Genomic DNA, 21,066 nt, shown 5'->3' with positions numbered 1-21,066 from the left:
TATATGCTGTGTTTAGATGATGTTACATCAAAATCTTCTTTCTTTTTTTTGATACAGGTAATAAGCGGTTAAAATAATTGTATAAGGCTCCGTGCGCAAGTTCTGAACAAAACGCTCATGAATTTCTTTTCCTGAGAAGTATTTTAAAAAACACCAATATTAACAGTATAACTCTCTAAATTCAAGACTTTACATCACGAATGTACTCAGGGTACTAGCTATTAAGAATGGCCAATTTCATCAATACCCATTATTTCCGAGTCGTAGAACTTCTGAAAGGTGTACAGAGATTTCCCCGGGCATCGACGCGCAGTTAGGGTGCCAGTAATCGGCGGGTAGCTACAGGTAGTCGGTGGCATTAGCAGGGTGATAATTGTTTACCTGAATAGACCAATAAACAATTGTGTGTGTGGATAATAAACAGAGTTTGACTCGGGGCAGGCGAATTTAATCCACCAACAATTATGTAACACTCACGATGTCCCTATATAATACCTGATACACCTGTCAAGCCAGTTTGAGTTTTAACTCAGCTTGGTCCAATTCAATAAAAAAAACCTTGTTCAAATCAATAGTGACCGTTGATGGACGCACACATCAAGTTGAGGTTAGTGTTTAAATGTCGTACATGTTTTCTAATTAAGTGTACAATTTATGTTGCTGTATTTAAATATTCATACCAATGCAAGACCATGTGCACAGACGGTGTGAAATTTTAACTACGTTTAAATAACCTTTAATTTTAAAAATTTAAAGTTAAACTGTTATGAAACTGTTGGTTTACAACATTAAACATTGAAGCTGGTCTATGAAGAATTTTTCTAACGCTTACAAAGGGAAAAGAAAAATGTTTGTATATCTGTTTATTGTAAATGTATAAATAGTTTTATCTTCTCGATATGCCTGTAATTATTTTCAGAGATTAATAAAAATAAATCTACAGTCTTTTCATGGGACACTTTCTTATTCAAGTGCAATGAAAATTAAAAAAAAAAAAAAATCCAAAATGTAATATTTTTCGATATTAGTCAAATTTTAAAAGGGGGGCAAATTATGTAGATTTAAAAAGTGAAGGGGGAATGTTGGACAAAAAATTATAAAATTTTCTTATTAAAATTATGAAAAAGGAATGGCCAGCTTTAGTATTCTATTTGAATGAATAATCATTTTATTAACAAGCAATGGCCAGTATAAACAGAGTTATTGGCCTTGAAACTTTGCTACATGTATGTATCAAGTTGTGGGCCTTTGCTACTTAGCTATCTTCATGACAGTATTGAGATAATTTACAGAACATGTATGTATATATAATATCTAATGACTTAAACTTTATTTAGTTGACTGTAATACTTTTAGAAGATTTATCAATTTTGGTAATTCAGAACTTCAAATATTCAATAAAGGTGAATGGGTTTTAATTGAGGCCATGTGTACAGGGGCATGATGATATATTCATCATACAATAGGGTGTTTTTTGTGTCTTCAAATGACTTAATCACTCATTCTTATTCAAACTGCATTGAATTAAAATTGTTTATTAAATTTTTATAACGGAGGTATTGAAGCTGAAGTAAATGAAATATGAAGTATATACTACACTGGTACAACACTCTCAGACTGGTACATGTAATACATGTATAAGCATATTTGGTGCATGATGTAATGACCAAAAAGCATATGTATAAGTATATTTGGTGATTTAATGACCAAAGTTTGATTTGATTTCAAAAGCTGACTCATTCCTGCATTATGTTTCCTTTAAAACTACAAGACTTTACTTAGAAATATCATATGCATTCAGTTCTACCGGTACATTTATATACTTGCAAAATTGATAATTTATTGGGGGTGACCAGTGACTTGCAATAACTCAAAAAAATCAACAGGTCAAACATTAAAAATGAAATAATTTCTTTGGTGTATTATGTACAGGCTATGAAGGTTGTAAGCACTGCAAAGATGTACATAACCTGTTTTGATGGGTTATGTAATGGTAAAAATTATCATTAGATTATTGATTAGTTAACAAACATTGGAACCACTAAAGAAAGCACTTTACTTGCGTGCCAGTCCAGTTCTCACTGAGTACCATTTCTCGCCAGTGCATTGTTACATCACTGTCATTTATAATTTTATGTGTTGATAAAATGACGTAACAATGCACTGGCAAGAAATGGTACTTGGCGAGAACTGGTCGCATGCCAGTATAGTTTACATGTGACTAGCGTCCTTACTGAAACATTCTTCAATTTCAATGTAATTACCGGGTATACATATGTCAATTTCCAAAGATTATACTGAAAATATATTTTGAAATAGAATTATTAAGCAGATTTTTTTCTGTACAAGTTGATATAATGCCACGCTTGTTTAATCTGTAGGAATGGATGACACAGGAAACAGCTCTGTTCTCGACACGTCAGAGGGGGCGCTAGTGGTGGACCTATCTCACTGTACGGATGACTCGCAGCTTGCTGATACCTCGAGATGTACTCTGGAGGACTCGAAGCTTACCGAGACACACCCTGCCGTTGCCTCTGAGGAGAGGAATGATCCTGGAGGTGTCACCTTCACCTCTGAGGACCTACCTCAGAAAACCGAGACAAATCCTTGTGAGAAGTCTGCGTGTACTAACAGTGACTCTCGTGGAACCGAAGGAGTGAAAGAAAAATCTAACCATGATACAGACCCCAAGGAGGAGGCAGCGACTCACAGGAAGTTAGATGAGGCCCATACTTACACTAAGTTCACGCCTCAGAAAGCTATGAAGGCTGTGCTACAGAGAGGTACAGAAGAGCCCCAGAGGAGTAAATACACCCCACAGAAGGTCGACCACAGACTGGCCCAGCTGGCAGTCAATGCTTACGTATCCCCCTCCAATAGAGGGGGCTCCCCAGAGACTGACAGAGGGGATCCAATGGACAAGGAACAGTCCACTGCTGGACGGAACATTAAGGCAGATAAATCTTATCTGGAAACATCACATGCTGGACGGAACATTAAGGCAGATAAATCTTATCTGGAAACATCCCATTCTGCAGTACCTTCTGCCCCTCCAAATACCTTTCACGGAAGGAGCAGAGTTCTTACTACAAACCAAAACTGGATTCATCCCCATGTTCAAATCCAACAAGAATTGAACAGTAATTTACAAAAAACCACAGAACCAGACATTGACCATTCTACTGGGGAACATCCATCTTCATCAGAAGTTGCACAACCTACAAATACCTCTTATGCTATGAATCCTCTGTCGAACAGACAAGAACCAACACCAGCAAACATGGTACAAGAGAAGCAGAAGATTCCCTCTCAAGCAGATCTGTATTCTCAGGAGATGTCTCGTTTATATTCTAACATGAAGCAGAAAGAGAATACTTTGGGACTGGATGGAAGAGGTCCACCTGAGGAAGATGAGGAGGAGGAAGAAATGGAGGACATGAATGAGACATGTGACCAGAGTGACCTCAGTAAAATGGAGGATGAGATGGAGACCAGTCAAGTAGAGGAGAGAGAACCAGTCCAACTCCAGACAACAGATGTTCATTGTGCTGCCTGTAACAATTGGTTTATGAATATGAACTCCTACACCCTTCACATGCCTAGACATGCTCAGATGGGCTCCCCTTTGTTAGGATTAAAGTGTGAAATCTGTAAGAAATCATATCTGTATGAATTGGAATTCAAAGCTCATGTACAAGCCCACTTAGAGAGGCAGAAAGTTTACAAGTGCCGTGTTTGCTTGAAGCCTTTCCATGAAAAATCGGAGCTTCAGCGTCACGCAAAAATTCACCAAGACAAGAAAGAATTTTCCTGCCAGTTTTGTGGTAAGGAGTTCCATTACACCTTTAACCTCAAGAAACACCTGAGAACTCACACAGGTGAGAAACCATATACCTGTGTTTTGTGTGAACTCAAGTTCACCCATAAGAACAGCCTGAACCGCCACATGAGCGTGCACACTGACGACAACAAGGTTGAGTGCTGTGTGTGTGACCGGGTGTGTCCCGATCGGTGGACCCTTCAGAAACACCTCGCCTCTCATCAGATCCTCCACTGCCCTCAATGTGAACAGTACTTCACCAACAGCAGAGAACTGCAGGAGCATCGGAAATCTCACAAAGAAACAGAAAACTCTGCCCCTGAAGTACTCCAGGTGCACAGCACTAACCAGGCCAAGCCCTCAGACATTGCCATAGATGGTTCAGAAAACGTGAAACTGTCAGACCTTCCTCAGAAACCAAAAGCGAAGCGTAACAGAAGATCTGCTGAAACACAGTGTGAAATCTGTCGAAAAGTTTTCAAAAATCCGGGAAATTATTACCGACACTTACAATCCAAAGAGGGAATGCCGATTCAGACGTGTGACTTGTGTGGGCACCAGTTCCACGACGTTTACGATCTATTGAAGCACACACGCCAGGTTCACTCACAGACTGTAGACACAAAGGGCTACAGCTGTCGTATATGTGGGCAGAGCTTCACAGACCTAGCCCTACTGACGGAACACATGTCTGAGCATCTACAGAAAATGAAGAAATCAGGCTCAGCTTTACCCAGACCCCAGCCCATCAAGCAGGAGGAGCCTCTCCCTCACTTTTGCTCTGTTTGTGGTGAACAGTTCCTCAATGTGACGCTGCTGGAGCTCCACATGATGGAGCACTCCTCCTCCCATGGAGCAGTCAATGTTCTAGATCTCTCAAAAACCAAGGATTCTGCCAGTCAGCCTCCTCCAAGAAAGCGTCTGAAGCTCGAGTCTGTAGAAACAGCCGAGTCACATGAATATTACGACAGTGACAAGGAAAATGAACCTCTCAATCTCTCCAAGAAGACATACTCTCCGAGGGCAAAGCCAAAGATTCTGGGAGTTCACCAGCCCAGGGGTCACTCCTCTCTCTCCAGCGTCAGTAATGTGCCTCCTGTCACAAGTCACATGTCTTCTCATCTCAGCCACAAATTTCTAGCCGGTTCAGATTCTAGCCCTGTCGGATTAGATTTATCATGCAGATCAAAGGTGTCTGAAGCACATCAGAATATTGCTGCTGATGACCAAACACAGAACAAAAATGAATCTAGCAATGCCTCTGATCATTTTCTGCAGAAGTCTGCAACGGAAGATAGTACTGAGACAACAGACAGAGAGAAAACTGAGGTTGGTCCTGAGGATGGGATTGTACCACTGAAATCCTCACCGGAGGGGACCAGTGTTACCATGGACACAACTCATGATGATTCTCCAGATGAGAACTCTAACCTAACAGACAGAAGTGATCACCTTGAACAAGTGCCTGACCTTGGCAGTAGAACAGTTTCCCCTTCGTCCTTGACCTGTGAGTATTGTACAAAGACCTTCAGCGACCCGGTGACCTTGAACAGACACCTGTCCTCCCACTATAAGGAGTGGGCCTTCTACTGTAACTACTGCAACACCATGTTTACGGAGGAGGTCAGCTACAGGGCTCACACCCCCACCCACCCCTCACACACCCCTTATATGTGTAATGTGTGTAGCACCCATTTCTCGGACAGAATCAGCCTCGGGGCCCATCTCTCCCAAGCTCATCCCCAGGAGAAACCGTTCCAGTGTGGTGTTTGCCAGAGGAGGTTCCCAGTGAAATCCTACCTCGGGTCTCATTGCAGGACACACCTGACAGAGCGCCCATTCAAGTGTAACATCTGTGAGAGGACCTTTGTCCACAACTTTAATCTAACCAAACACATGAGGACACATACTGGAGAGAAGCCCTACACATGTGCTTGGTGTGACAGAAAATTTAGCCAAAAGAACAGCTTGAATAGGTAAATAGTTTTATTGAGACTTAAATATGTGTTGTTAAAAATGTGTTGGAAAATCTAAATGTTCTTATATTTGCTACATTGTTTAATGAATTTCTAAAATGTTGTAGGCATGAGAAAATCCACATGCGAGAAACGCCCTCCAAAGGAGCTCTACAGCCTTCTTCTGGAGGTGGTCAGCTGTTCAGCCCAGGGCCGGGACAGGAGGAACCCCAGCATGGTAGGACCACACCCTACAAATCAGAGAGATCCACCCCCAGCACTATCAGTAGTCCTCACCCGACCACCCCCCAGAGTCAGCACCAGAACCGGTCAGTTCAACGCTCCAGGAACAGCTCTGCCAGCTCCACTGGTACCCACAGGTCTACCCCAGAACCAACCTCACAGGACAGGTACCCCGCCCCTGAGGTCCTACAACATATGTACATGCAACAGATGGCTATGATGCAGCATATGGCTCAGCAGCAGCATGGGGGCAGCATGAACTTGATGCAGAGCCCCTACATGGTGGCAGCATACATGCAGCAGATGCACATGATGCAGCAGATGGCGGGCCAAGATCCCAGCATGATGTCCTATCCCCCAGCAGCAATGGAGTCCATGATGTCCTCTTATGCCAAGTCCATGGAGGAATACAATAAAAATCTCGAGCAACAGACCAGGAAAGACCCCAGCCATTTCCCAGGCGGTCATGGTAAAGGGGTGTAACTCTCAAGTTGATGGGATCTAGTGTCACTTGGATAAAGAAACTTCTACAGACAGTAAAGTGAATTCATTAAACTTCACATACAGGGGACAGCTGAGAAATCTGCCAGAAACTTTGGTGTTTTCTTGTTCTGAGTTTAAATTAGGATAATCATTTCAGTTGATTTCAGTTGATTTTACAATGTGTTGATTAAAACTCTAAAATATGATTATCAAAGTATGAACATGGTTGGTCAATAAATTGTAGTTTGTTAAAATCTCAATTTTTTGTTAATTAATTAAGAGAAGTTTACACAAGAAGTGCATTTCCTTCAATGCTGATGTATTGTGCAATCCAGAATTAAATTTCCATGGATTTTAATCCCTTGAAATTTTGGTACTTATAAAAATTACCGGTATTAAGAAAGTTGTCTCCCTTTTGAATTGATTCTAAAATTTAATCATTTTCAAAAATATCTAAATGCAAGTACAGGTAATCAATATATGGTCTTCATTGGATTGTGTGCAATACTTTTTTTATGCTTTCAATTCCTGAAATCAGACGTATTCTAAAATGATAAATGTCTAGCTGTACACCTGAATTACATATACATGTATCAAGTTTTAAAATAATTAATGGAATACATTTTATAGTGGGGAGTACAATTGATGTAACTTACAAGAGTAGTTCAGTATAGTGCTTGATAGTCCAATTCACAGTTATGAATACTTATTCTTAAGACTTTTTTTTGCAGCATCTATTGTAAAGAAAAATCATCAGATTTTTTACAGTAGCCTGTTCCCAAAGAAATTCCTCTCAATTACAAGTATCTTGATCAAAACAAAATACATATATTTGGGGATGTATACTTCTTTTTGGGGGGATTAGAATAAAATTTTGTTTCAAACAAAAGAGTTAGAGTTCACAGTAGAAGACCCAGGAGAGAAATTTCAATTTTTCCCTTTTATCTTTGCTAGCCAAGGATTTTTTATATACGGTCCATGGTTCCTCACAAATGAAGAGTAACATTATTCCCTTGTTTCCACATAGGGGCACAACTCAATTCACATTTCACAATGTTTGGAAAGATTCTCTGTCTTTATATAAGAGGCTTAGAAATAAGAAAAAACAAACCCAAAACCCAAATATCTTTAAATCTTCATAAATCTACAATATAGTAATTTGAATAGCCCGCCATCATATTGACAAAGGGGGCTAACTCCAACCACCTGCTGTTCTTAGCAACGTGTAAACCATAACAGGGCAAATCACAATGCGTATTAATTCGCAAATTCGCAAAAATCGGAATCAAGAGTTTTAATTGCTTTACAATCAGAGAGAATAATCTTTTTTATAGTTTGAAGATATTGAATTGATCAAAATTATATTATATTATTTCATATATCTATTAAGTAAACAAATATGGAACTATATTGATCCACAAGAGAGAGTAAAGCGGTTCGTCAAAATGGCGACCAGTGCCAAAACTCCGTTTAGCCATTATCAAAATGGAAAGTATGGCACTCTACCTGGGAATCCGGGTAATAATTCAGAGGTTACGCAGGACATGCATCTCAAGATGTCAAAGAAAATAGCACAGCTCACAAAAGTAAGTGTTACGAGCGTTATGTTTGACAAAGTCACGGTGACAGTTAGGGATCGGGTGACGTAGGAAAATAACAGTGTAGACATACTGCGTGACAATTGTATTACATTTTACAGCTGTTTTACAAAAACAGAAAGGTTTGATTAAAGACTTATTGTCACCTTCTTTCACTTTATGTATGAGAAATGTCCTCTGGTTGTCGGTGCGAATGTCCTCTATACCAGCGATACCAATTTATTTGTGCATATATTGCATTAGGCTTTCTAAACACTAGACAATATTATACACTGTCAATACATAGAGCCTGTGGGGCTTAATTAAATCTTTTTCCGTGAATGCAGTTAAAACAAGAATGAATGTACATGAAGTTGCATGCAGCAAGATTTTTTTAATTTCATTTAAGTTAATATAATGTGACAGTAATAATGATAATTTCCATACAGGTCTCAAATTTTATGAAATAGATGTCATTGAGTACTTTAATATAATCCTTTTTAGGTCATTTATGCACTGAACACAAAGAATGATGAACATGAAGCAGTTGTCCAGACTTTAAAAGAGCAGCATGAAGAACAGATACAGCAATTGTTGTCAGAGACAAGAGAGAAAATCCTCAAAATCAAACAGAAAATTGACAATGACAGTGACCACAAACACACGATTTCGAACCTACAGAACTGTGTGGCAGAGCATGAGAAACACAAAAAGGAGGCCCTCAGTAAGTTTGAGGGCTACAAGAGACAGGCAGAGGAGCGTGAGAATAAACTCAAAACCGAACATTCGCAGAAATACCTGGAACTATCGCAGGAGGTCTTGGCAGCAAAACGGCATTTCGAGGAACAGTTGTCCAAGTTTGAGTTGTGGCGAAAAGAAGCAGATTCAGAGAAGGAGAAAGCTTTGGAAGAACAGAAACAAATCCACACCAAAGAAATGGATGAACTTCGTGATTTCTTCCGATCCCAAAACAACGACTGGTTGAACGAATGTGCTAAAATAGAGGATAAATACAAGGCGGAACTGGAGGGACTGAGGGCCCAGAGTGAGACACTGAACAGTGAGAAACAGAAACTGACAGAAGACTATGAATCCAAACTTGCCAAAGCCAAGGCCTTCTATGAGAAGGAGTTGGAAGTGTTACGAAACGCCAAGGATAGTTCAGTGGAGGACGTCGTTAACAGATACAAACAAGAGCAAGAGAAACTCAAGAAAGACTTCCTGTCCCAGCAGAAGGAGCTTAAGTTACAGATAGAGCGCCTAGTCAACGAGTTGTCTGTCAGCGAGGAAAACACCGACAAACTCAGGAAGGAGCTGGACAGTCTAAGAGACAGCATGAAAGACAAAGACGCCACCTCATCGGGGCTCTTCCAACAGGTGTGTCCATTGTTCTTATGGTTTGTTGATCAAAATCAGGGCTTGCTTTGTTAAGATTCAGGGTGGGTTTTACAAAGGAACATAAAACTTTCGACGAAAATTATTTTTTTCATAAATGACATAAATTAAAAAAAAATTCACAACAGATACAAATAGAATATGATAACAGATGTTGAAAAAAGTTGAGAATAAATAATTTTCAATCTATTCTATGCTAAAGGAGATCATTACATTTGAATGTATAGATATTTATAACTTTATCCTAAGTGTTTTTGTAAATCAACCCCCCCCCCCCATGATTTTGTCTTAGTATAGTACAGCTACAATATGTGTGGGTGTGATCAACTTTTACAGCATGTTTTGATAGCATTGTGATGATCTTGTGATATCATTGTACAGCTACAACAAGTGCGTGTGGAGGCGGCGGACGCCAGTAAGAGACTGAAGGAGCTACAGTCAGAGCTGGTGGCGACTAAGGAGCGGTGCAGTCAGCAGGCGGAGGACCTCAACAGGAAGTCAGGTATGGTTTAAGGCAACATGCTGTAATGTGTTATGTGTAGCTAATGTACAAGATCGTAAACTCAGGCATTGGAGTTCAGTAAACTAAACTTAGGTGTTATTTATCATTTGTAAGACTATATATCTGTCATCAAAATCTGTTTTCAAAACAAATATCATCTCCCTCATGCTATTCATCTTTTTTGTAGTTCACATTGGACAACTGGAAGGAACCGTTGTCCAGAAGACGTCTAAGATTAAAGAACTGGAGGACGAGATCAGGAAACTAAAGGACCGCTTGTCATGGCTGGAGTCGGAGCGGAAGTCCCTGGAGAACCAGAAAGAGTCCCTTTCAGAGAGTCAGCAGTCTCAGCTTAAGTCACTTGAAAGGGTAGGTCATGAGGTCAAAGGTCAAACAGTGTCCACACATCAAGGTGTTGTATAAGGTTGTAAAATCCTTAATTTATCCTTTTGCTTGAAAATATAACTCATTTAATAGAATGTACATCATAGTTCAGTTTTTGGAGCATTGTTAAATCCTCAATATATATTTTTACTTTAAAAGATTTTTTTTTTATATAAAATGCATATGATTTTTTAGTCTTTGGAGGATCTGTCGATTGAAAAGCAGACAATGATGACTCGGCTAGAGAAAGAGATTCAGTCGCTAAAGGAGAAGTCGGCGACCAGAGAGAGGGAGCTGACAGAGCAGCACACCAGCCAGGTACAGCAGCTCAACCAGGCCCACTCCCAGAGTCTTGAGATGACCAAGAAGAAGGCGGACGATCAGCTGACGCAGACCAAGGAGGTAGGTAGCATTGAGGGGTGGAGAGACAGGGTCGGCAAAAAAAGTGGGAAATACTCATAGTGTCCAGGACAGTGCGAAATAATGGTATGTCTTGGGAGTTATTTTTGTTTTCCCGGGAAATAAAGTATGACAACATACTTCAAACTTTTCATCATATCTGTTAAGATGTGGAGAGTAGTACACCGGGGACCTCACAGATTATAGGGGGAATAGAAATCCATCCGATAATAAAATGGAGAAGTTTTAATATATTCTCAGTACAACATTTATTTACTAATTTCAGGAAATGCTGAAGAAGTACCATGAAGATGTTGAGAGATTGAACAAGGACAAATCTTCATTGCTGGATGAGTTTGAGAGAACTAAGCAAGAGTTACACAACAAGCTGGCAGCCGCTGAAGCAGAGGTGGGTGTCTAAATGTGTCAGTTATTTCAACAAGAGTTCAGAAGTGGGTGTCTAAATGTGTCAATTATCTCAACAAGAATTCAGAAGTGGGTGTCTAAATGTGTCAATTATCTCAACAAGAGTTCAGCAGATCATTTTGGATCTGATTATCTGATGTAAAAGAGAAGACTGATTTGTGAAACAATGTAGATAAGGAATTTACACATCAAATACTTCCGTGTTTAACCATTTTGGGCTTTTTTTTTTTACATATCCAGATCAATGTACTGTGGAATCATGAAAATTTGTGGCTCAATTTTCTTAAATTTTGTGGGTACTCCTCACCCGCAAATGAGCATTTTCAATAAGTTTTAAAACTTGTCTTATTTTGTAAGTTGACAAAACTTGGCCCATACACATTTGAAGATTCCATAGCATGTGAGAAGAATTTTATTTGGGCTCTTAAAAAAATTCAAGATAAGAAAAAATTAAATCTTTAATTCTGGTATATGTACACACTTTTAAGAAACAAACTGCAGATGCATATAATAGATCAAATATAACCAGATAAGATGTGATAGAATGAAGAAATTCCATTAAATCTAACCCCCAGATGTTAAGATGATATGGTATATCAACAGGTTCAGCGACTGGAGAGAATTGTCAAGGACAGCGAGAGCGGTCTGGGATCCGCCTCGAGCCAGATCAACAGCTTAAAGGATGCCTCTCATCGCCTCAAGTCCGAACTTGAGAAAACCAGAGAGGAGCTCCGAACATCCAAAACCAACGCTGCAAATCTTAAGGTGAGTAGTTCTGTAGATATTAATTGTGTAAAAATATGGAAGGAGTGAATCCACAAAACATATGAAATTTTTACAGTGTAAAAAAAAGGAATGACCCCAAAAACTCACCAAAAGAATATTCTCAAATCTGAATATATGAAACTTGTTTGAAATAATGAGATGAGTGAGATGTTTGTGTGTTAATTGTTTACAGGTGGAGTTGGACAAATTACAGAACCTGTATGATGCTAAGATGATAGAAGCCCAGGCAGAGCTCAAAACTAAACTGGAGAAATTGTCTGTGGACTTGGAATCCAAGTGGTCCGAAACTCTCAAGTAAGTGAGATTTTTCATGTGGTAGAGCAATGACATTATTCATGTGGTAGATCAGTTAGAAAGTGTCAAGACAATCTTAATGTCAAAAGAAATCTATGCATTGCCACTAGATAGACCTGAATTCTATTGTCATGGTTGCCTATTTTGGACAAGTGTAATGTTTGTCAATATGAGCTGTGACCAAAGAACTCCAATGCTCTTTACTTAGTGTGGTCAGTTTTGCTTGCTGGCTAGTGAGTATAGCAAGGTTGTGTGTTTGTTTACGACAGGAAGGAGACGATGGAATTGAGGCGAGATCTGACTCACCAGAAGGAGGAGGAGAAGAAGGCGGCCCTTCAGCAGCTGTCACGCCTCAAAGACGAGGAGGTTGCTGCCTCAAAAAGAGGCTGGGAAAACATCGTCAATGAGCTACAGAGACAGGTAAAAAGAAAGCAGTCAACTGAATACATGCTGTTTTATCATTAAATCAGGTCACTTTTAACTATAAATATGAACATTTCACTGATATTGTATATTCGGTGGTGTAAAGAAGAATTTTGGTATCATAACATGATTTTTGTGTTACTTAAAATAATGCTATTTCACTTCATTCAATGGCAGGCCTTTATGTATGCCATTTATTGTAGAATTCCTACACAAAATTTGATAATCTCTACTTACTTGTGAAGGTTCTTCATATGCCTGTTACTTTGATTAATATTGTTTTAGTCCAACGAGATGAAGCCAAGTAAATATGGAGGTGACTAACGTTTCCTCAATTCTATGTATAACCTCTTTGTTTGTTTTTACTAGGTAAATGAGCTAAAGAGTAAATTAAACAATGCTGAGACAGTCAGTGCTGGCGAGCTGGAGAGACTTCAGAGAGAGGCTGCGGAGGAAAAGCGCCGCCTAGAGGAGAGAATGGCACAAGCTGCTGAGGAGTTTGCACAGGAAGTGGCAGCCATTGAAGCAAAACATGCTGCAGAATTACAAGCTCTCATCAAACAGAAAGAGGAGGAAATTCAGGTGACTGAGTTATCTATTGCTATGTCTGCTTTCACATGATACACTATTTACCTTTATCATTCAATGTACCTTCTTAACCAGCAGAAGATACTCTGTTAACTTAAACTGTGTCCTTTCATCTAAACAAGAACATGGTTCACATAATCCTTCATATATAATGTAATTTACCTCTTTGTTTGTAGGAGATGGAGAGCAGTCTGAAAACTAAGCACATGCAGGATATCCAGACGTCACTGACGGCGCACCGAGCGGCCCTAGACGGACAGAAACTGGAGGGGGAGAAGCTGAGGCAGCAAGCCCTGGAGGAGCAGAAAACCGCTCACCAACAGCAGTTAGGTATGGATCCTCAGCCAATTAGATGAAAGTCAAATCTTTTTATGTACTTGTGTAACGATCTACAGGAGCGGATCAAAAGATCTGTTGGCTGTTTTGGAGATCAGGGGCAGCCCCATGGGCCATAAAATTTAGACAAGCTCACTTTTGATCTTGGTCTCTTTTTTCCACCATATATTTTTAATGTCAACCAGAAATAAACTGGTCTAAATTTTGATAACCCTGGGGCCCTAACTGAATTAATTCACAATACCAAAGATATTAGTTTGATTGTAATGTGCAGTTTCATTGATTAGTTTAATTAAATTAAATCTGGATTATCTAATGTGCTATATCACAATTTCCACATTAAAGAAGTACAAGCATTGCAATACAAAATATGAAATTATGCTATGTAAATTTTTAACTCGGAGAAATCAAATTAAAAGATAAGGTATAAATTTTTGTTGTTCTGTATAAATTGTGCATCAAATTTATACATACAGTCAAACTTCTTTATCTCAAACTAGAAGGGACTTTAAAAACTTTGGATATTCAAGATATTGAGGGTAAATCATTTAGAAAATAAGTTGTTGGGACTTACAAATCACTTCGACATATCCATTGTATTTGAGATATCAGTGTTTTAGATATCAAAGTTCAACTGTATATAATGTTTTTCAATAATGGAACTTAGTTATTTCAAAGCAAAGGCATTTTTTGTTAGGAGTTTTTTTTTTTTACTCATTGTTATTTTGGAATTGTAGAGAAAACAAAGGAAGAGCTTCATGAGCGTCACATGACTCATTTCACCGAGATCACGGAGTCCCACCAACAGCAGCTGGAGGCTGCTCGACTCGAGCTGGAGCGAGCTGTCGAAATATCTCACCAAAGAGTAAGTCCAGGGAAAAGTCACACTGTTGTTTACACTCAGATGTCTCACTAGTGTATATTCTAATTTTATGTTACTTCAATAGACATTAGTTTCCTGACTGGAATTGACTGAAGGTTGTAAAAAAAAATTGTGTGTTATTATAAATGTCAGTTATATATTAAATCCAACCATGACATATACAAAAAGTCCAAAGTCTAACTTATGTCACAGATTTTACTTTGAGAACAAAAGCTTGCTCAGTCTTTTTTTTGCATGGTCCTCGAAAATAAAAGCCTTGTCCAGTCCTGTTGTGTTTGTTATAAATACAATCAAACTTTGTTATTACGAACTAGATTGGACTGTTTAAAAAATCGAGATACCCAAGCATTTGAGATATCGAGGGTAAAACACTTAAAAAATAAGTGGTTGGGACTTACAAATCACTTTGACACATATATTGTATTCGAGATACCAGTGTTCGAGATATCAAAGTTCAACTGTATGTGTATCATTATCTGACCCCACAGGACAGAGACCACTGCATGCAGATCGAGGAGCTGAAGGCCGAGATCACACAGAGAGAGCGACACATTAAAAACCTTCAGGAGGAGATCCAGAAACTGAAGAACAACATCGACAAACTGACGCGAGAGCTGGAGCAGAAGGCCAAGGAAATGCTCAAAGTCCGCAACGACGCAAACCTTCAGATCAAGTAAGACCAGGCTAGCAAAATTAAATACAATATCGGGCTATGTAGTGTAGAACAAGTAAGACCAAGGTACCTTAAGTGTAGAACAAGTAAGACCGAGGTACCTTAAGTGTAGAACAAGATACAACCATTAAAAATAGAATACAGAAGGAAAACTGAGTATAGTACACAATGTTAAGTGTAGATCTTGTTAGAACCAAAAAATAATTATTATTGAAAGAGAAAATGGTTGACTTGCAAATGTTCATTACAGTGTTGTAAGGTATAGGATTAAGGGGATAAAGCATATTGCAGAGAGGTGATACTGTAGATTCCTAATTAAACGGGAGAAATTGATATCCACGTAAAATCGCGAGAAGCACATCTCGCAAATTTTAAAACCTCGCCTCTATTTTTTGGACACATGTAAACTACATGAAACTTTGATAAAATTTGACATTTGCGATTTTATGTTTTTGTGATTTGATGGAGAATGGTTGAATTGCGGAAATGAGTCTCACGTAAAATTAGGATTCTACAGTAACCAATAACCAAACAATTTACAAACATATATTTTTTTTAATTTCTATGATGGATAATCATATTTCATTTAAAACAAAGTTTTCAAGATTACCAGTAAACCCATTAAATGGCAAGTGTAGGACTACTATAGTATAACATTAACCTTTTTAGCCACCACATTAAATTATCTCCATATCTTTACTACTACATTAAAATAATAGACTCGAATTTTGGGCTTTAATACCGAGAAATCGGAAGAGCACTGTCTTTTGTTTTATACATTTTAAACATCATTGGTACTTGAAGATTACCAATTTGTTTTTATTTTTTCTCAATCAACCTTCGCTAATTAATAATCAATGAAAATTCCTTTAAAAAATCCGGAAATAATCTGGATTTTTTGGATTTTACAATCTTGCGCATGCGCATTATACTACATTCACGCTAAATCACGGGAGGCTCTCTAGTATTCTTTTAATTAACTTTTGATTCATTTACCTTCACAGGACTATTTTGTGTAAATAAAGTAATCATGGTTTAACTTACAGCTTTAATTTGACATGATTATTCCACAGGAAAAAAGAGGAAGTGCTTCACAAGCGCCATCTGCAAGAGATTGAAAACATAAAGCAAGACTTTTCTCGAGAATCTGAGTCAATGATGTCCGAGTTTACCGAGGCTCAAGAAATACTCAAGGACAAAATTTCAGAGTTACAAATCATGTATGTATGATGCTTATTTAAATTATGAGAATTTTTGTCTTTGGTTAACGACTCAATCTAGATGTATTGTGACCTTCAGTAAATAATAAAGTTTTTCCAAAATTCAGCATACAATGTGTGTGGGTTTCTTAAGCTGTTTCTTGTCAGTCACCAACATTGTACTGTAAAATCAAACTCTTTTTGACCTTTAACCTCCTGATAACAGGTTAGAGGAGGCGGAGGAGAAATACAACAATCGCGACTCCCGTCCTGAGGATCTGGAACTTATTCAGCAGTTAAGGGACGCCATCTCTGAGAGAGAAGGCAGGATGAAGCAGCTTATTGTAAGTGATTCATGCTATAGTCTTTGTTAACTGTAGATTCCTAATAAAATGTGAGGAATTAATATCCACGGTAAATCGTGAGAAGCAACCCTCGCAGATTATAAAATCTCAATTTTATTTTTCAGACAGTTTTGAACAATAAGAAATTATAACAAAAAATTGGTGCTCGCGATTTTATATTCTCACGATCTGATACAAAACAACAGAGTTTCGGAACTAAGCACTTGCATAAAATAAGGAATTTTAATACAATATTTACTTAATTATCAGATTTTTAAATGACGTCTGGCAGAAACAACAAATCTGTTTTTATTATCTTAATCATAAGATGATTAAATGACATTTGGTAGAAACAAGTCTTTGTTTAATTTAATATTATGAGGTTATTGTTGACGTCTGGTAGAAGCAACAAGTCTTTGTTTGTCACCATAACTATGAATCAAATTATTGGATGGCATTTGCAAGATATGTTTTGCAGGAGAAACTGTTAACACAAGCCAAACTCTTGAAATTGCATTGGTTGCACTGATTGACCTTTTGATTTGACATTTCAGGATGAGAAGAGATATTATCAGCTGGAGCTCGTGAACAGAGAGACGAACTTTAACAAGGTGTTCAACAACACCACAAATGTTGGCGTCATCAACCCACTGGCAAATAAGGTAATTCTTTCTATTGGTGCAGACTAAAACTATTGGTCCAGACTCACTAAAACGACCACCTTGTTTCTATTGATCCAGACTCACTAAAACGACCACCTTGTTTCTATTAATCCAGACTCACACAAAGGATCACCTTGTTTCTATTGGTCCAGACTCACTACAACAATCACTTTGTTTCTATTGGTCCAGACGTACTAAAATGATCACTTTGTTTCTGTTGGTCCAGACTCACTAAAACGATCACTTTGTTTCTGTTGGAAAATGATCACCTTGTTTCTATTGGTCCAGACGCACTAAAACGATCACTTTGTTTCTATTGGTCCAGACTCACCAAAACCATTACCTTCTTGTCAGACCGTACTGTGTGACTTTATTTGACTTGTACACGGTACTTTAAGGTACCTCACTACACCCAGACTTATACTTTTTAAGGCACTATGTCACAAGATGGCGACTTAAATATTTTGTTAAATTGTTTATATCGTTCGATTCAGTTGTATATCGTTGTAGCTCAGTGGCTAAAGTATTGGGCTTCTGAACCGCAGATCATGAGTTTGAATCCGCCTGGAGCTTTTGTTCATGTTTACTGAATTTAAATTTTCGAAAATGTAACTTTTCATCCAAAATTGCACATTTTTTGCCTATTTGACTTAGATACTTCTTATCCATTATGATATCTATCATAATCAAGCAATTTTCTGCTGATTTTAGTAAATATTTCAAGGTGTAGCAGTGATTGGGATAAGCAATGGGCCAAATCTGACAATTGCATGTTCCAAGGCAGTGTTAATGTGACATTTCCAAAATCAATGAGCCAAATGGAAATTTTACGGGACATTGTAAAATGACAAGTTAAAATTTGATAAGTTTATAAAAGACTTCATTGCAATTGTCAAATTACTGAATGACACTGAATTAAAAGCTATAACAATAATATTTTTAATTTAGTAATGAAGACCATAATTTAGTTTCAATTCTATTTTTATTCTTCTTTTCATTCAATTTGACTTAAATTTTTGTTTGATTGCACCAGTCTTACCATCAGTGTCTCCATTCACTATTTCATCCGTCTGTTCTGCTTTATCTGTTGATTCATTTTCATCTGATTTTTATTAATCAAATGAAAATTGCAGAAAAGTTTGTCCTTTCTTGGGACGGGGAATTTTTTTGGCAGCTGCTTACATTTAGACCAGGCACTTTTAATATCAAATTGACAGTATTAAAAAATCAAAAAACACCTTACACAAAAGAAAACAAGATCATGATCACCCTTTGCTGTACGACATTTGACTACTATTTGTTAATGTAAAATAACAGTGATCATTAAAGAATTCTAGCCAAAGATATTCCAAGCGTTTATTGGGGAAAGCTCAAAGTTAAAAAGGATATACTGAATAGTGTAATGATAATTTATGAATTATGAACATCAATGTGCCATCACTTTATTTAATGCGACTATGGCGCAGGGCGCATGCTTATCCCAATCACTGTGTAGTGAGCGACCTTAAGACCCATTTCATGACCATGCCAATAATAAGGATCCGGAGTAGGAGGGGCGTTGACTAAGGTCTAAAATTATGACTACTGGTTTTGCTCTATCCTCTTCATTACCTCTCCTATGTAGAACTGATTTAAAATATAAATTTGCTATTTTTTAGTACATGTGTATTTTTGAATTTTTATAACTAGCTGAATGCATGTTGAAGTCTGGGGAAATCATATTCGTCAAACCTCTTATAGCGCAAGATTTTCTCTTGCTAAATCCAAACTATACGATGAAACTACATTGTACAGAATATTTGTACAATGGTTGTTTGTGCGGAATTGATCCAGACATTAGAAATACATGTACCTAAAAATTTACAGCCAACGAGAATTCGTGGTCATCATTTTTTTGGGCAATTCAGGCAGTTTCCAGCATTTTATAAATCGTGTAGAAATTATGACATAAGCTGGGGGAGGTGACTTAAAATTATGCCTTTAAGGACCCTTTGTTTTTGTAAGTTAAATTCAGAAATGAAATTAAATAATTTGTGATGAAAATCAATTTCTGATGTTGTTCATTCACAGAAACCAAAGAAAGGAGAGAAACCGCCCGTGTCCAAACATTCGAGCCAGCCCAGCCTGGGAACCAACCGTCTGGACCCCCTCCCCAACTCCCCGATGCACCATGAGGCCCTGAACCCCAGCAAACCTCTTCCATCCTTCACCAAGAAGTTTGTCAAATGATGACGACTCGACTGTGTTGATCAGTAGTGCTAGTTAGTGTGAGAGTGTGTGTGTTGACATCCTAGAGCCAGTATCAGGTCTTTTACAGAGACTGTTCCCACCAGGGACCTGGGAGTGGGGCACTGAGCCCAGGAGGGCACTGTACACATATCAGAGCAAGAAAAAGGAGTGGTGGAAGGAGACAGAAGAATAAGTGTTAATTATCTTTTGTGTGTTGTGTGTGTGAGAGAGAGAGAGAGAGAGAGAGAGATAGATAGATTTGTTAACATCTAACAGTGACAGAATACCTTTTCTTGTTGATGAAATAGTTGACACCTGTTGAGATATGCATGTCAAAGTACAAATCAGATCAGAAGCCAAGCTGTGATAACCCATCATTTAACTCAGTATTGCATTTGTATGTATTTATATGAGCTATATAGAGTATTTCCGTCCAGATTTTACATTGTCTGAGTGTATAGTTCTTGTTACTCCTTTGTTAGGGGCGATGTGATACATGTTTAATTTTTTATGTTAAAATATGCTCTGTTTCTTGGAATTACTTTTACCATCAAGATTTTTTTTTTACCCAATTGGAACTTTTGTTACTGAACTTTTTGTTGAGATAAAATGCTATTAGTATTTGAGATCATGTGAAAAACACTTAAATTGGTCGTTGGGAAATAAATGTGAGACCAAGTGTGTTAATAAATTTTTTTTAATAATACCAAAAAAGGAAAAAAGAGAGATCTGTGCGTTAATCATGTTAATTAAGATGATGTAAGCGATCACAAGTAGATATGGCTTGAAATGTCAGCCACTAGTATTTGGTGCCATGTTAACGACCTTTTAGGTGGCGAAATGTCATAACGGGTCAATGGGTGCAGCTGTCGTCAAGTCAGCCTACAGCTAACATAGTCAGAGATACGCAGTGGTCTCACTTCTCAGTTTCTATTTTTAGTGTAAACCATTGTTTATTAACGTACAACATATATATACATGTACAATGATACATAATTAAGCAAGGATTCGGAAACAAGTAAATATGCCCTTATATTAATCCGTTTCCTTAGATATAATTTAAAAATTATAAATCATTGAAGTGCCCCGGTTGGAATGTACGTTTATGAAAAATTTACGTCTAAACTTGCAATGTGTATGAAAAAAATGCGTTATGGGAAAAAATTAGATGCAGGGTGAGTAAAATAACCATGAAGAGGTTTGCGCATGGAACAAGGGTGTGTATGAATGTGTAAATAGTCGATTATACATGTATATTACACATAATTGTTTTGCCTCCGACAAGAATGTCTCGACGTCATTGGATGAATTGCGTCACGTGATTGCCTTATAAATTTCTTTACAGTGCAAGCGTCAAAACTTATTCTGCAGCATGGCGGACGTAACGTTATTTGAGCTGATTATTTACACAAACGTTCAACCATACCTTTAAATTATTTAGAGTGACCCCCCCCCCCCCTTT

General features: G+C 37.9%; 2 protein-coding genes across 3 annotated transcripts; both read left to right on the top strand.

Annotated features, from left to right (window-relative positions):
• The first annotated feature begins 342 nt into the window (after positions 1-342).
• Positions 343-6,764, top strand: LOC105339319 (zinc finger protein 585A). 2 transcript variants are annotated; one of them, XM_066068764.1, is made up of 4 exons: positions 344-607; positions 2,382-2,936; positions 2,985-5,799; positions 5,907-6,764. In XM_066068764.1, the coding sequence occupies exons 2-4, from the start codon at positions 2,384-2,386 to the stop codon at positions 6,502-6,504; spliced, it is 3,966 nt and encodes a 1,321-aa protein (XP_065924836.1). In that variant the 5' UTR covers positions 344-607; positions 2,382-2,383; the 3' UTR covers positions 6,505-6,764. The 2 variants fall into 2 exon arrangements, with proteins under 2 accessions (XP_011443111.3, XP_065924836.1); XM_011444809.4 differs by having other exon boundaries at positions 343-607; positions 2,382-5,799.
• A 1,148-nt stretch (positions 6,765-7,912) lies between these two features.
• Positions 7,913-20,285, top strand: LOC105339320 (protein FAM184A). The gene is made up of 17 exons (XM_011444811.4): positions 7,913-8,090; positions 8,586-9,458; positions 9,858-9,978; positions 10,166-10,347; positions 10,558-10,764; positions 11,048-11,170; positions 11,791-11,952; positions 12,146-12,267; positions 12,537-12,687; positions 13,060-13,272; positions 13,455-13,608; positions 14,352-14,479; positions 14,986-15,170; positions 16,244-16,390; positions 16,596-16,713; positions 17,268-17,375; positions 19,446-20,285. The coding sequence occupies exons 1-17, from the start codon at positions 7,950-7,952 to the stop codon at positions 19,602-19,604; spliced, it is 3,294 nt and encodes a 1,097-aa protein (XP_011443113.3). The 5' UTR covers positions 7,913-7,949; the 3' UTR covers positions 19,605-20,285.
• The last annotated feature ends 781 nt before the right edge of the window (positions 20,286-21,066 follow it).

The sequence above is a fragment of the Magallana gigas genome, chromosome 8 (genome assembly GCF_963853765.1).
Source record: "Magallana gigas chromosome 8, xbMagGiga1.1, whole genome shotgun sequence".
NCBI lineage: Eukaryota > Metazoa > Mollusca > Bivalvia > Ostreida > Ostreidae > Magallana > Magallana gigas.
Note: the sequence above shows the minus strand (reverse complement) of the source record. Positions and strands in the feature narration are given on the sequence as shown.

What these genes read in the sequence shown, in the direction of transcription:
- LOC105339319 (XM_011444809.4), top strand. Translation starts at nt 2,384, where the DNA reads ATGGATGACACAGGAAACAGCTCTGTTCTCGACACGTCAGAGGGGGCG. An exon ending in CAAAAGAACAGCTTGAATAG is followed by an intron (nt 5,800 to 5,906) that starts GTAAATAGTTTT and finishes AAAATGTTGTAG; the next exon opens with GCATGAGAAAATCCACATGC.
- LOC105339320 (XM_011444811.4), top strand. Translation starts at nt 7,950, where the DNA reads ATGGCGACCAGTGCCAAAACTCCGTTTAGCCATTATCAAAATGGAAAG. An exon ending in GGACCTCAACAGGAAGTCAG is followed by an intron (nt 9,979 to 10,165) that starts GTATGGTTTAAG and finishes TCTTTTTTGTAG; the next exon opens with TTCACATTGGACAACTGGAA. An exon ending in TGGCAGCCGCTGAAGCAGAG is followed by an intron (nt 11,171 to 11,790) that starts GTGGGTGTCTAA and finishes GTATATCAACAG; the next exon opens with GTTCAGCGACTGGAGAGAAT.